The sequence below is a fragment of the Aquarana catesbeiana genome, linkage group LG01 (assembly GCF_042186555.1).
Source record: "Aquarana catesbeiana isolate 2022-GZ linkage group LG01, ASM4218655v1, whole genome shotgun sequence".
Lineage (NCBI taxonomy): Eukaryota > Metazoa > Chordata > Amphibia > Anura > Ranidae > Aquarana > Aquarana catesbeiana.
Window position 1 is genome coordinate 515,408,694 of NC_133324.1, and position 17,456 is coordinate 515,426,149.

The window sequence follows — 17,456 nt, forward strand, 5'->3', positions numbered from 1 at the left end:
ATTTTGTGCAATGCTCTGCAAAACCCAGTTTCTTTCATCAACTGTTACAAAGCCACTTGAACCCCCCCCTCCCCCCCAAAAAATAAAAAAATAATTAACTCTCAACTTAACATGTGCTACATGAGAAGATAGTTAGCACCAGACTCTTGGAAATTAGTCTCTAACATACAATCTCCAAGGAGAAATATGGTTCCAAACTCCAAGGGAACACTATGGAAAATAGGTAGGAAACTGCTAGTCATCTGTGTGATGGTGTCAAAATGGATATCTTAAGTACCTGGTACTGAGAACAAATAGACTGCCAAAAAAAAAAAATGAACAAGAAGAGTATCAGGACCTGCCACACAAATTGCTCTGCATAGCTCTTATTATATTAGGTTTGCTTGTAGCAAATTTGTAGCCCAAAATTAGCATCTGAACAGAAAGTTCTGACAAACTGGGCTAAAACACCATGCTATATACGCAAATAGAGAAACATTAAGACTAGGTAAAGACAGAAAAAAAAAAAAAAAAAAAGAAACACACACATAAATACCAATACTGTCAAATGGAACCGTAGCACTATACAGAGTAGTCTTTAAGGATTATGAGACATGAAACTGGAACCACAGATAGTCAAGTGCTGTGTGTCACTCAAGTCACAAGTATGGCACATTCTACACACACTTAATTCATCTCACTGAAGAAGACACATCCTCCAAGTATGGTGCAGTCACTGCTTACACTAGGAGCAGTATCATACATGTTTAATTTAGAGATTAAAAACTTCAAAGCATTAAAAAATAAAAATGATAAAAAGGAGTTACCGCACCTCTATATTTTAAAAAGAGGAAACCCAAACCCTTCACAGAAAAAAAAAAAAAAAAAAAAAAAACTCACACCCACTCAGTCTTTTCCATATTAGATGTCACTTTGGTTACCAGCTGCTCCCACTTGGTAAGGAGGAAGATAAATCCAGACTCGACCCCCAAAAGCCTTAAAAAGTCTGTTTTTCTTTTTTCTTCCCTTAGGAACCCCTGTGCTCTGTTCCTTTCGGCTCTGAATGCAGTGGTGACAAAAAGCAGCAGGCGAGAGGGCGGCAGGAGGTGCAGGTGCACGGCAACTGCTCCTCCACCCAATTTCAGCTGTTCAGGAATTGTTGGCAGAGTTATTTTCTTCGGTAGGGGAGGTGGACGATGAGGAAGAAGCAGAAGATGCAGAGAAATTCAGGTCTGAAAGTCCTGGGGGGTTGGTTGCAGTGTTCTGCCCACTCAGACTTTTCCTGCATACAGGACATGTATCATGCTGTAAAAAAAAAAAAAAAGGAAATTTCAGAACATAAGATTCTCTCAGCACATAGGCAAATTGCATGCAAAATTCTCTAGACGGAGGGTCATCACATTATAAGGGGAATAAAGGGACCACCAGGACTCCTAAGATTTTGTAGTATGGAATTTCCCATTTGAAATGGTCAGTTTTATAATTGGTCACAGTAAGTCAAAAATTAACTGTCTTTACAAGCTGTTAAAAGAAAAAAACAAAGCCAATGCAGTTTTTCTGCAGTAAAATTCCTTAACCACTTGCCTACCAGGCCAATGCTGACATTTCTCTCCTACATGTAAAAATCATCTTTTTAGCAGAGACCCTAGAAAATACAATGGCGGTCATTGCAACTTTTTATCTCACATGATATTTGTGCAGCAATTTTTCAAACGCTTTTTTTTTTTTTTTTTTTATAAAAAGGGTTCATGCATTAAAAAACAAACTTTTTTTGCATAATAGGTTCCCCACATGTCACGCTTCAAAATTGCAAACGCGGGGGCGTGGCCTGACCTGGCATGGAGAAAGACGTGTGATTCCGGAGCTCTGTCTGCCACGGGAGTAATCTTCAAAATTACAGAGGTATTTTCTCGGCACCTCACCCCTTAACTATGGGAACGGCTTCCCGAAACTCATCTGCCTCCCGCTCTCGCTCTCCCAGAGATTTAACGGGTTCACAAGCCCAGAACATACCGGAGATGTTCAGGGCCGGCAGAAGCAACATGGCGCCTTCCCGCCGCGGGCTCCCTCACTCTCCTCAGCTATCGACACCACCATCTGACCACAACACCTCACCACAACAGCCCCCACATCCCCATGGCGGGGAAGCAGGAATAGAGCTCCTACCCCCGCCGCCAATTAACCTGCAGGACCTTAGATCAGTTGCAGATGACATTAAGGAGACCCTGTATGCAGCCATTTCAGAACTCAGGCTGGACATGAGGGAGCTCAATGACAGGGTACATGCCGTTGAATGCTCCACAGAACGACAAGAAGAATCTCTTCATACGATCACTACCCGCATTGATTCGCACACCTTACAAATGCGTGACATGCAGCGACATCTGGAAGACCTCGACAATCGAGGTAGAAGGCATAACTTACGAATCAGAGGTCTTCCAGAGTCCTTTGAAGGAGAACAGGTCCCGCACTCTGTAGTGGCCATCTTCAACAATATACTACAACGTCCCCCTCACACTCCCATCGAAATGGAGAGACTACACAGAGCTCTGCGGCCAAAAGGCAGGGAGAACGAGACCCCAAGAGATGTCATCTGCTGCATTGTAGATTACAAATTAAAAGAAGACATAATCAAACGAGCCAGGGGTATGCAGCAGATTCTACACGAGGGCCACCCTATCCAAATCTATCAAGATCTCTCGGGTATTACACTACAGCACAGGCGCGATCTCAAACCCTTGCTAGATGCCCTTAGAGACAAAAATATTGTATACAAATGGAAGTTTCCATTCTGCCTCACAGCCTCCTCAAATGGCCGCACGGCTGCTCTTAAAGTCCCTGAAGATTTGCCACACTTCTGCTCCACACTCGGCCTGCCCCTGATATCAGTACCTCTCTGGTATGCAGCTTTTCGCCCCAGGCCTTTCCACCGAGACGGGCGTAGGGATGAACCTATGGAAACACAAAGCCCTGGACATCGCAGGCACCGTTCGCCTTCCATCTTGAGGAACCACGCCACACACCGCCCAGGATCACAAGAGGCTAACCCTGCTGTCTCACCGCGAGAACGGAGAGCTCGTAGAGGCCGTTAATGGCGAGATATGGCGACCCTACCTCCAGTCTCCGATTGCCCAGTTTGACCCTCAGCGGGTCGTTTACCCTTCCTTTTTTACATCAGTTATATACTAGGAACTTCTTTTTGTTTTTATTATTTTTATTTTTTATGCTGGGGGACTCTCACTGACAACAACTCAGCACCAACAGCAACACAGTTGCTCCTCCCGCCCGACATCTTGAGTGCTGCTTAGGCAGCACATATCAGCCGGCGACTTATCCCCTCGTCAACTCCTGCACATCTACTTCGGGATTTGTTTCACTTTGCTTCAGTAGCTGGCGCCACAAATACACGGATGGACTAAATGGATCCGAATGACGCAGAACTACACTCCCCATGATGCTCAGCGGATGTAAACCCCGCCTGAATATGACGTGCAGTCCCGCCCATACGAACGGCATACTTGCACGCTACATGACACTCCCAGGAATCCTCTCCGTACAGTCCTGCTGATCACTACAGCGCTTCAATGGGACTCAGCTTACCCTGCTTTTACATAGATACCTCCTCTTCAAACACAGCGAATCTTCACCAACATTGCCAATGGCACATCCAGCGAAGGCTCCTATAGCAACCACCGTGTTATGTGCAGGAACTGCTGTTGCCATTGGTCTAAACATTCTACTCTTCTCACATTGCAGGACTGTTCCGGTAACATGTCACTAACTTCCCTTTTTTTTTTTTTTTTTTTTTTTTTATTTCTCTCCTTTTCCTGTCTTGTTATGTAATCCTCCTTCTTGACCAGGCAGTTTATCTTGGTTAATGCCTGTACTGTTAATGTTTCACACGCATTTTCTGTTTATTTGTGATGGTTCACAGGGCCACGTAGATTTCCCGGAGTAGTCCTGGAGATTGGGGACTCCCCGGGAATCACATGTTATTAGATACGTTTACTCCACACACGATCGCTATTTTTGATGTTTGTGGCGACGTGTGTGGAAGATGTGGCGCATGTTCGCTGCCTTAACACACAACGTCATTTTGGACATTGGGCATTGCAGACCTAAGGAAGGTGGCATGGATTAGGGAATACCCCCTATTTCAGGCCACAACGAGGGAGGGCCCCATGATCCAACATACACTGTTGGGCTGACCTGAAACTGAAGGCCCTATTACTGATACAGCTGTTTGAACTATATACACATCCACATACGACACCAGAAGCTTACCTTGCCCCTCCCATAAAAACTCGTTGACAGCTTTATACCTCCTCCACTGCTACTTTCCATCCCGTGGCGACGGACCACACCCTATCACCTGTACCTTAGTCCTATACTATCTCCCTTTCTCCACCGCCTGGTTTTAGGTCAACCCCCACACAGGCACGTTCCGGGGTTCAGTAATCCTTATAGGACGCTGTGACTCGAGCGCGCTCTGTACCACACCGACCTCCCTCAATAGAGGCTCGTAGGAGTTTAACTCCACGCCTCTTCGGTTCCCCCCTGATTACATAAGCACCCCGCTAGTACACACACCCATTTAAAACAGAACACACCACTTACCTCTTATCCTCTATCCTATCCTCTACTCCTCCCTATGGCGGCTACTTCAGCCCCTCCCCCACACAACGAACTGCACCACTCTCAGCCACATACCCTCAAATTACTCTCTATTAACATTAGAGGTTTAAACACGCCTGAAAAAAGATCCCACCTCCTCCACTCACTTAAACAAGCTAAAATTCATATTGCTTTAATACAAGAAACGCACTTTCGAACAGACTCAACCCCCAAACTACACAATAGCCACTTCCCAATGACATTTCATGCCACCAATTCTGAGGCAAAATCGAAAGGGGTTTCCATCCTTTTCGCAAAACATTGCCCCTTCCAGGTGACGGACGTCCAAAGGGATCCGCTCGGCAGGTTTCTTTTCATAAAAGGGAACATCCACCAGAAAACCTTCACAATTGCCAATATATATGCACCCAATTCTGGCCAAGTCACTTTCTTTCATAGCACACTGCAACTACTTTCCAGCTTTTACTCGGGAACCCTCATAGTCGGAGGGGACTTAAATGTTCCTCTCACCCCATCCGTTGACACATCCAATGGGACATCCTCACTCACATACAGAGCCCTTCGATCCATCAAACAACAACTGAGCAACCTCCTGCTCCATGACACCTGGCGTACTCTACATCCTAAAGAAAAAGATTTCACTTTTTTTTCTCCCCCACACAACAAGTACTCTCGAATAGACCATTTCTTCCTATCCCAAAAAGACCTGACATTTCTTACCAAGGCGACCATTGAACCGTCTCTACTATCAGACCACAGTCCTATTACCATGACTTTACAATTCTCTACACTTCGTCCACGGACACGTATTTGGCGACTAGATAGCTCCTTACTGACTGACGAGGCCGACGTCCGTAGACTGTCTACATACCTTTCTGACTTCTTCTCCACAAATACCTCGACTGATGTCACTCCAGCAATCACATGGGCGGCCCATAAATGCGTCATCCGCGGGGAATTGATGTCCATAGCGGCTCAACGCAATAAACTCAGGTTTACACGAATTAATGATCTTACTACACGCATACGCAGACTTGAACAAACACATAAGGCTTCCCTAGCAGCTGCTACGCTAACTGAACTTATTCAGGCAAGAGAAGAGCTGTTAGAAACACTGAACGTGACACTGAAACGCAAATTTGCCCTTACGCAAAAGCTCTATTATGAATTCGGCAACAAGGCTGGGAAGTTCCTGGCTAGAGCTCTTCAAACGAGAAAAGCCTCAAACACTATACACAAAATTATCAGTCCTGCTGGGGAAGCTTTAGTGACTAATGAAGATATAGCAGAACAATTCACTCAATACTTCTCTAAATTGTACAACCTTCCTCCATCCACCTCCACCACGGATGCCCCGATGGACCGCCCATCAGCCATCAAAGAATTTCTAGCACAATATGGCCCAACCCCCTTATCTCCTGAAGACGCCCAATCCCTAGACCTTCCCCTCTCTGTGACCGAATTGCAAGCGGCACTAAAACAGATGAAGAAGAGCAAAAGCCCTGGGCCAGATGGTCTTTCAGCCTGTTACTACACATCCTTTGGGAACATACTCCTCCCACATCTAACCAAAGCCCTTAACAATCTTACCCCTGACTCTATAGCCAACAAAGACCTACTCGAAGCCCACATTACTCTCCTTCCCAAACCGGGTAAAGACCCCACCCTAGTAACCAATTATCGTCCCATCTCCCTTCTAAATGTAGACCTGAAACTGTATGCCAAAGCTTTGGCTAACCGCATTTTACCCTTCATCCCGAACCTGATCTCACTAGACCAAGTGGGTTTTGTCCCCGGCCGCGAGGCACGGGACAACACCACCAAAGCACTGAACATCCATCACTGGCTTCGCAGAACGTCCACGCCTGGCTTTTTTCTTTCATTGGATGCAGAGAAGGCGTTCGACAGAGTCGCATGGGACTATATGGAGGCCTCTTTGAGACGTATAGGTCTCCCGCCCCTCATGCTGCAAATGGTCCTGGCCCTGTATTCATTCCCGAAGGCCAGGATCAGGGTTAACGGGGAGCTGTCGGGCGCCTTCTCTGTATCCAATGGTACCAGACAGGACTGCCCCCTTTCGCCATTAATATTCATACTAACAATGGAACCTATGCTCCGCAGACTGAAGGACAATCCTGCCATTAAAGGGGTGGGCGTTCTGCATAATCAGTATAAATTAGCAGCCTATGCTGACGACATTTTACTTTTCTTGACAGACCCCATTACGACCATACCAAACTTATTAGCTGACTTTACACTCTTCAAAAACCTATCTAACCTTCAAATCAACTTTGAAAAGTCGAAGGCCCTTAATATCACCCTGCCAATCACTACAGTAGCCTTATGCAAACATAACTTCCCGTTTAGTTGGGAAAATTCAGACATCTCCTACCTAGGCATTAAACTTACCACAAACCTATCTGACCTCTATGCAAAAAATTTTTTACCTCTGATCCTGTCCATCCAATCGGACCTCCGGAAGTGGCACCTGGGCTCCTTTTCTTGGCTGGGCAGGATCGCTATACTAAAAATGAACATCCTGCCCAGAATACTCTACCTCCTCCAAGCTATACCGATTAACCTCCCGACGTCCTTTTTCCTTTCCTACAAACGTATTTGTAGGAACTTCATATGGGCAACCAAAGCCCCACGACTTAGCTGGGTCAGACTAACCCTCCCCAAACAACTTGGAGGCTTAGGCCTCCCGGACATTCAAAAGTATCATTGGGCATGCCATTTAACCAGGGTGGTTGATTGGCACATCCACCGCCCCTCTAAAGACTGGATAACGCTGGAAGACTCCCTGACCAGCATCCCAATTGCCAACTCTCCATGGATCACTCCCAGACTTATCCCTCGCGACTTCTCATCACACCCCCTCATTGGTGCCACATTATCCATTTTCAAATTGGCCTGCAAATTACTCAAAACCTCTCCCTCCCCTGGCCCCATGACGCCTCTAGACAATAACCCTGGTTTCCCCCCTGGCCTCACCTTGAAAGACAAGACGCTCACTACACATACCACGCAGGCTAGAGCAAACCAATTTTTCAGGAACGGATCACTCCTTTCCCAACCACTACTCGCTGCAAACCTACCCAACCATGAGATACCATTCTTCAAATACCTACAGCTCCGACATTTTTTACAAACCACACCACACATGTCCCATTGGCATAGAGATCACACACCGTTTGAACTCCTTTGTCTCAGCACTGAACCTCAGAACCACTTAATATCCACGCTTTACGCCCTACTTTTCTCAGGCCACCAAATTAAACAGGACAAGCTGGTACTCCAGTGGGAAAATGATCTATCTATAAATCTCTCACCCAATGAATGGGGTCAAATTTTCACCCTCATGCACAAAGGTTCCATTAACGTATCCACACAGGAAAATAGATACAAACTATTCTCCAAATGGTACAGGACGCCTGAAAAGATCCACCACTTCCACCCCACCATTCCACCAACCTGCTGGAGATGTGGTGCGGATAGAGGTACCCTGCTGCACATATGGTGGGACTGCAACCTGATCCGACCTTTTTGGCAAGAAATAAACCAGCTGATTACACAAATCACTACGTTCCAAATGGCTCCCTCACCTGCACTCTACCTGCTCCATCATACTCATGCCTCCCTCCGTTCATATAAAAAATCCCTCACTTTGCATCTCATCAACGCAGCCAACCTGTGCATCCCTGCCCTTTGGAGGAACACTACTCCCCCTACAGTCCAAGATTGGATCCGCAGGGTAGACCGAATAGCTGATATGGAAAATCTCATTTCACAATCCACAGATCATCCTACTAAATTCTATGTCACCTGGGCAAGTTGGTTACACTATAAACAAACCCAATCACGAACATCAACGTCTCAAATTCTTCCGGGATCCCTCTGACGTTCATCAGTTTACCTTCATTTATATCGCATACATTGTACCGCCGCCTCCCCTCACCCACCTTTCCCATTCGAATTCCTACAGACAGTGCTATCCCCACACTGTTTTCCATTTAGATAAACTTCATACTCCTAATAAGGGCATGTTCCTTTTCGTCTTTACCTTAGAGGTAAAGGTTCAGGCCTGTACTGCTATGTACACTCCAGATCACATTACAATCCCATTCTCCGGATTCCCTACCGGGACCTTACACAACCCTCAACCATACCACCGACTTTAGCTTTACCTACTAGCTTCTCGAATCTCCCGGTTCATTCACAGCGCAGTTCCCTTTGGGGGTGAATGACGCCGGGAGTGTCAATTGGTGATGTGTACACTACACTTCCCATAGCTTTATCCCGGTCTATGTGTTATTTACTGTATATCTCAGCAGAAAATTATGAAGATAATATATTGTATATCAATCGACACTGCAATTAGGCCTCTTTCCACTTCCAATAGGCTCTCTAATTACTACTGGTCGTCACACCTACATTGCACTTGCACCAGGTTTGTTGCATATTTCAATATTTAAATGCTCTTTTAGGTTACACCGCCTGATTTAAGGCGCTCATTGCTTCCATAGTGGGCTAAAAACATACATTGTTGTGCTATGTTACATTGCAATAGTATACTACTTATCTGTAACTGTATTATTGGAATATAAATTGTACTCTTACTGTTCACTCATAAAATTCAATAAAACCTTTTCTGACAAAATTGCAAACGCTCGTGGAATGGAGCCAAACTTCGGTACTTAAAAATCCCCATAGGCGAGGCTTTAATTTTTTTTTTTTTACAGGTTACATGTTTTGAGTTACAGAGGAATTCTATTGCTAGAATTATTGCTCTACCATTTGTGGCAATACCTCACATGTGGTTTGAACAGAAGAAAAAGAAAGAAAGAAAAAGAGCGAAAGAAAGAAGATCCTGGCTTCCCAGCCAAGGCGTCAGCATTTTTTCAAATGCAGAGGCTGGGCACGTGATCAGTCACGTGATCCCTGGAAAGTCCCCTTTTCTTTCTTCTATGGTTTATTCCTGCTGGAGCACTGGCCATTGGAGTTTTTCCTGGAATTAAGGATTTGCCCCTGAGTGTCTTCTGCTATTATTGGGAAGCTGACATTAAAGGTGACCAGAGGGACATCGGTTGCGGTTCCAATAGGATCTCAACATTGACCTGCTATGCCTGTTTAGACCCCCCTGAGTAAGGGCGGTCGCAGGCTTTCTGGTAAGCCTTCATTCTCTCCAGTGGTGGGCAGCACTATTGAGTGGTCTATGGGACATTTTTTTTGCACTTTATATTTTGGACTAATTCTTCATGTTCATATTTTTTCATATTTATCATTATTGCTTGGACTTTTTATAAGTTTTTGAGCACATAATTTTTTGCTGAAAGTTTATTCACTGGTGATTTGATTGTTAAAAATTAACAACTAAAAAAGTACTAGTTACTTACCGGTAACTGTCTTTCTGGGAAATCTTCCAGGACGGCACACCTGAGAGATGAGAGGCTCCTCCCCACAGGAAACACAATCAATCAACAGCTGTTTTAAGTCCACACCCTTCCCCCTGATCCTCACAGTTTGTAGAGAAGTAACTCCTGAACCTGGTTCACAAGGGAAATCATTCCTCATAGGCACTCACCTTCTAGTGTTCTAAAATTTTCCCTCCTCCAACGGGTGGGAAGTAGGCCTGCCGTCCTGGAAGATTTCCCAGAAAGACAGTTACCGGTAAGTAACTAGTACTTTTCTCAAGTCAAGTCATCTTCCAGGACGGCACACCTGAGAGGATAATCAAGTACCTCAGGCCTACCTTAGGGTGGGACCACTGCAAGACTCTTGGCGAACCTCGGTTCTGCAGTAAGCTTTACCTTTACTCCATATGCTTGATGAAGGTATCTTAGCTGGATCATGCGGCTGATCTGCCGGTCTACTCCACCGGTGTCCCTGCCTTCTCTGTTTCGGATGCAGGATCTAGGTGGAGTGGGCTCTTAAAGATGGAATCAGAAAACATGTTAAACTTGTAGGTTATCAATGTTGCCTGTCACACATCTACCAACAATGGCCTATTCTGCCTATAGGTGCTGTTTAGAACCACTAAAAAGATTAATCGGAGACCTGTGTTGTAAGACAAGGACACTACATTGATCCATAAGGGGGCCTGTCTTAACACAACCCTGTCCAGGGAAATAAAACTGCCAAAAAAGGGGGGCCCCTGACAGACAACCCCTTTTTGTTCATTTTTATCTTTATGTCAGCAAAGACTGAAGGGAAACCTACTTAAGGGAAATAGATTAACAAAAACTTAATCCCTGGGTTTAAGGCATGCCCAATCTATAGTTTTACTTACGCCTGAGAGCCTACTCAGGAGATTAACATCTATAGCAGGAGAAGAACACTCATATTGCTACATCTAGTTTTGCTAGAAGGGCAAAATGAAGGCCATGCACCGAGCTGTAACCTATTTGGTCGGGTATACATGTTTATACTTCATCTTCAGGCCATAAAAACTCCTCTGAACCGAACTTCCTAAGTTCTTATTAAACAGGGCGATTCATTATCGCCTTCCTCCAGTGACCCATAACTCTACTGGGCTTCAACCCTAGGAAATGGTTCTGGCATCCCTGAATGTAAGGGGTCGAGGCTTTCTGACATGTGACATCTGCACCAGAACTCCTGGCCCTTTCACGGAAGAGAAGGCTGAAATACAAAAAGGTGATACATGTATTAATATCACAAATAAAAAAAAAAAAATCATAGATTGTGGACATAGCACAATAGATTTAGACAGAAAGGACACAAGCATAGACATCAATGTTGTGTATCTGAGTGTGACTAGCTAAACCAAAATATCAAATATGGGAAGAGACCCAAATCTGAACCTCACAGTCTGGTTTTCTGATGTGCGGCCAATATGTAAGCATTAAGACACAAACACACCTTAAATGCTGCGCATTTCTGAAGTGCAGCTAGCTAGGTCATAACTGGTAAATACAGAAAGGACGGGAACCCCCTTTTACAGTGGTGTTTTACTGATGTACAGCAAAACAAGGCTATAAAGAGAAGACAGAAAGACCCAAACTTCTATGTTGCGTATTTATGACGAACCACCAAGTACAGTTATAAGACAATCCTTCCTGTTATGCAGTTCTGTAGTGCAGTTACATAGAACCAACAGAGAAAGAACACAAGCATCCTACAGCATTGTGTTTTTCTGAAGTGCCATAAGGTAAGGCAATACGAAACAGAAAGCACCAACAAGCTTCAATGTTGAGTACTTCTGCTGTGCAGCAACATAAAAACAAACAAACAACAGACAGCCTTTACAGCTGCGATCTTTCTGGTCTACTGCAAAATAAGGCAATAACTCCACAATGAGTATTCCTGCAGCATTGCAAAACCTGAACCAGAAGGGACAGATAAGCTTAGGGTTCCCACACCCGTGCGACCCAACCTGCCACTTGGGACTGCAAGACGCATGAGAAGTCATACTATGGCTTCCAAGGGGTATCATTCGTAACTGTGCGACTCCAGGTCGCAGCGTATCCAGCAGTCCCTGCTTACGGAACCACAGACCTCAAGATTACACAGGTCGCAGGAAAAGCAGTTTTCGGGTCGAACAAACAAGGGGTCCCCATGCTGTGGCTCCCTGGAGGAGTGCAGCCAACAACCCCCTACTGTGTATACCTAAGAAACAGCAAGGAAGATCAATGAGAAACACCACTTACTGCTGTGCCTTTCTGATATACGGACGATAAGTCAGTAAATATAGGACATACAGGACACAAACAATGTTCAATCTTTGTGTATGTCTGATGTGTAGCATATACCAATACTGAGCAGAGATGTCATTACCCTCAATGTGTCTCCCTGCTGAGCAGCAAAAACAAATCAGAAAAAGACAAACAACCTTCACTGTTGTGTCCTTTCTGATATGCAGCCAATAAGGCAGTAAACCTTCAAATTTGTATGTGTCTGATGTGCAACAACAATCTTGAATAGAGATAGCACATCCATATTCAAGTGATTTGGCATGTGACTCAACATGTCAAATCGCATGCCTAAAATTGGCAGCCATTGCCGTTAATAGCACTGTCTGAATTAGCCCGGGCCACTTTGTGGTGCTGCACTGATTACCAATGGCAGTATGTGTACTACCCCTGGCACAGGTTCAATTTTGTATTTTCCAACAAAATCAGGACCATCTGTCATCACTGCTGCCTTTCTGATAAGCAACCAATAAGGCAGTAATACAGGACCCACAGACAGACCTCAATCTTGTATATCTCTGATGTGCAATAATATAACAGTTCTGAATAGAGATAGCACATCCATATTGAAGTGATTTGGCATGCAACTCAACATGTCAAAATCGCATGCCTAAAATCGGCAGCCATTGCTGTTAATAGCGCTGTCTGAATCAGCACGTCACTTTGTGGTGCTGCACCGATTACCAATGGCAGTATGTGTACTACCCATGGCACAGGTTCAATTTGTATTTTCCAACAAAATCAGGACCATCCATCTTTACTGCTACCTTTCTGATAAGCAACCAATAAGGCAGTAATACAGGACCCACAGACAAACTTCAATCGTGTATATCTCTAATGTGCAACAATCTAACTATTCTGAATAGAGATAGCACATCCATATTGAAGCGATTTGGCATGCGACTCACATGTCAAATCGCATGCCTAAAATCGGCAGCTATTGCCGTTAATAGCACTGTCTGAATCAGCACGACGCCACCTTGTGGTGCTGTACCGATTACCAAAGGCAGTATATGTACTACGCCTGCCATCAATCTTTCCTGCTGCCTTTCTGACAAGCAACCAATAAGGCAGTAATACAGGACACAAAAACCCCACAGACAGACCCCAATCTTGTGTAGGTCTGATGTGCAGCAATATAACAATTATGAGCAGAAATGTCATCACCAGACTCAATGATGTGCGTTTCTGGCGTGCGGCACAAAACCAGAAAGTACAGACCACCTTCCCTCTTGTAATTTCTGATCTGTAGCCAAACAAAGCAGTACCTTTAGGATATAAAGGACACCCAACAAGCTTCAGCAGAGATGTCACAAATCTCAATGTGTACTTTAGTTGTGCCACCAAACACCCCAGCAAGGACAAACCTTCACTACTGAGGTCTACTGGTGAGCAGCCAAGAAGGAGTAATGGTGTATCCCTTTATGAAATAACCAAACAGGAGCAAATTATTTCATAGGCATAGCCTGGGCTGTAGATACTAATCCTTCACCACCAGTGAAGGAACCAATCCTAAAATGGTTGGACACCTTACTATAGTAGCTGTTGTCCTACCTTACCCTCCATAGATTGAGCAAACGCTAGCCAGCTCATACACGGGTGGGGCTGATCAGTAACTAAAGTCTCAGTGAGCCCAGCCCTAGAGACCAATATAAGACCTCTAAAAAGGGTGGTTACCAATTTAGCCTGGAGGTAAATAGCCACCTGCAGCCCTTAAAGAAGCAATCATATAGCCATCTAGCTCTTGCATATGTTTGCACAGAAAAATCCTTAATCAAAGGATATAGGAAAAACGATTTATGGTAAATCGCTTTTAGATCTGTCACTGAGTGGACTGTAGCCCAAACCAACAAAAAGGTTTTTCTTACCCCCTGCATTAAAATATAACCACAATGTAAGAGTGGAGTGGGAGGTTGGAGCTTATGAAAAGTTACCCATAGCAAGCAACCCCCAAAAGGAGGATCTGTCACAAGGGAACCCCTACTGTGCCACACAGAAGCTTGGTCCCTGCCACATTGTTGAAAGCTAGGTCAGCTTTTAAGTATCTTGGAGCAACTTTAAGCAGATTCCTAGCAGCTGGGCTAATAGGGCCAGATAACCTAGTGCACCTGCTGAGCAAGGGAGTTTACTCCTGAACCCTTCAACCATTGCACCATTAATAACTTGTTCAGTGGTATACCTGGCCAGTAAGGAACTCTTTGTTCTACCAGGTCACCCTCTTTGCTGTATTCACCCCTACTAATGTACCACAACCGGGTATGTAGGGAGAGGCTGGCAACCTACTGTTGTGATAACCACAGTGTCTCTGCTATAAGAGGAAGCTGTGGCTGGTGGTTTTTAGCAGTAGCTTCTGGGCTATTTTGTTATGGAGACCCCAGGTCCTGCACTGCACCACTCAGTAAATACAGGTGGAAGGGGAAAAAATGCCTTACCTACCTCTTTCCCATCTGAGGTGGTTTAGGCACACTCGCTCCTCTGCACCACTTGTCCACCATACAGCATCTCTGATGTAGGAGGGAGCTGTGGCTGGTGTCTTTAGCAAAAGCTTCTGGGCTATTTGAATCCAGACCCCAGGGGAGATGATCTCAAATGCCCAGAAGCCATCTGGCTGGGATTGGGGATTTTTGACTCACCGTTGTCGTCTTCCCCTTTTGCCACAGCCACCGGGCTTGCTTTTCCATCCTTATGGTCCACACGCAAGGAGGATAGCCGCCAAAGTGCCCCCCCCACAACTGCTGTCCCTTTTAGGGAGCTGCAAGGTTAGGTTGTGTCCTGCACTGTCCAGTCAGTATATACACATGGGGGGGCAATGCCGTACATTCCTCATTCCCATGAGGTGGTTTAGGCAGACATTCACCATAGTAAACTGGTATCTCCTCGAAAGGAGGATGTGGGCGCCTGCTCCTGCTGACTCTCAGCCTTTCCTTCTGGGTAAGAACGCGGGTCGTTCAGGCGGTGCCCTCCCTTGCAGCCCACGCGAGCTAACAGGGACCCAGGAGTCAGGGGATACGATCCCCCTGGAAAGAACCGACGGCCAGCACCCCCGTCTGAACGGACGTCCGGACAGGTAAGGGGGAGAGACAGGATAAAGGCCCCTGAAGTTCTGGGGACACCACTGTACCCAGGGGCCTTCAGCTCTCAGGGTGGCTTTCCTAGTTTCTGCTGCCCCCCCTGAGGAAAGGATAGGGGAACCCCCCGGGAAGGATAAATATATCCCGCCAGACCCAGAGGCTTCCCAGGCATTTGGTCCGGCTCCCAGGGGGAGACCACCAGCCCCAGGCTTCGGTCATTTGGAAAAAAAACAAACAGTTTCGCCGTGTAGGGAGAAACACAATCAAAAACTGAGGATCAGGGGGAAGGGTGTGGACTTAAAACAGCTGTTGATTGATTGTGTTTCCTGTGGGGAGGAGCCTCTCATCTCTCAGGTGTGCCGTCCTGGAAGATGACTTGAGAAATTATTATAATCATTATCACTATTGTCAGTTCATTCACCTAGATTCATGTCCAGCGCTACACTGATTTATCTATACAATTGTTGCCTTATATCGGGGTTATAGTGTTTAGCAGCAGGACTCATATCACGTTTTTCACTAATGATTTTTGTATTTTATCATTGTTTATTTACCTAGCGCAGTTCTTTATTTATTTTTAGTTTGTATTTTTTGATCTCCAGCAGAATGGATCAGTTTACAGGGATGGGACAAACCACTTAAGGTCCCTTTTTTCACACGAGCGGACTGATTTTTTAAAAAAATATTTAAGGCGTACCCGATCTGACCCTCCATTGCCCTCTATGGAGCAACGGATGTCAACGGACTCGACTCGGCCTCGATTCGTTCCTGTGCGCTAAAAATAGACAGATCTGTTCCCAGTCTGTCTGGTGGATTGGATGACATTTAGATGGAAATGGACAGGTGGTCCATTCAAAACAAAACAAAAAAAAACATGGTTGCGTTTTTGATGCCGTTATTTTTGAGTCATATGTTCAGTGAAAAATGCACCGCAAACAGTAAAGACGCAGTAAAATTGCAGCAAAAAAAGCATATGCTAATACATTAAACACTCTCCCCCCCCACCGACTGACAATGCTGTGAATCCTCTGCTTTAAAGCAGTAGGAGGCACAGCAATAGCAACTTTGATATACAAATGTTCTCCAGGCAAGCTTACTCTGGAAAAGAAAATGCAAATGCCTACCTCATCTGCCTCTGGGGCCACCAAGCACCGATCTGTTCCTGAAAAATTGTCCTATGAAGTCTGCTCAAAAAAATATAAAAAAACTCCCACGCCACCACAGAACTGTGGGGGACCATGGAGATCAATACTGCCAGGAAGTGTGGTTTTTCCAGCAGAATCTGCAAAGTGATTTCTCAGGAACTGAGCAGTGGTTACCAGCATGGGATGGCAAGTATTTTGACTCTCGTTTTACAGGGAAAGCTTTAGCATAATGACATGGTTTGCTTTTAGGAATGTTACAGTGATGATTGGCAGTGCATAATGTGTATTAGATGGGGAAAACACTTTTTCTATTTTTTCATTAAGATTTAGACCCCATTCACACAGGGGCAACACGACTTGCAGGTCGCCTCAGCGAGGCGACCTGCAAACGACTGCCCGGGCGACTTGCAAAACGACTTCTGTATAGAAGTCTATGCAAGTCGCCCCAAGTCGCCCCCGAAGTCGTGCAGGAACCTTTTTCTAAGTCGGAGCGACTTGCGTCGCTCCCCTTAGAACGGTTCCATAGCACAGAACGGGAGGCAACTTGTCAGGCGACTAGGTCGCCTGACAAGTCGTCCCTGTGTGAATGGGCTCTTATGCTAGCTTAACAAACAAAAAACATAACCACTGACTTGCATATAAAAACCTCCTGTCAGCAAGTAGTTATATCAGGATCATGATTGTAGCTGTAACTGTATTTTACTGCTGGCAATTGGCTGTCTTGTAAAAGTGATCTGGTTGCCTTTACAGCCGCTGGATCACTTTTACAGCACTGCAAGGGTCCCCTTCCCACTGCCGCCCGCAGTGGTTCAGCGGTAAACAGTCAGATGAACAGCGGTAAATGGTCAGCACAGCTTGCCACATAGGAGATGGACAAAACATCTGCTCCTCAGTCTCCTCTGTGACAAATGAACCCA

General features: G+C 45.3%; 1 protein-coding gene across 1 annotated transcript in view; it reads right to left on the reverse strand.

The window, feature by feature from the left end:
* Positions 1-707: 707 nt before the first annotated feature.
* Positions 708-17,456, reverse strand: part of RNF126 (ring finger protein 126) — a 108,400-nt gene continuing 91,651 nt past the window's right edge. Inside the window, exon 9 of the mRNA XM_073594042.1 lies at positions 708-1,284. Within this exon, the coding sequence (XP_073450143.1) occupies positions 1,129-1,284 (156 nt within the window). The 3' untranslated portion in view covers positions 708-1,128. The remainder of the gene's footprint in view (positions 1,285-17,456) is intronic.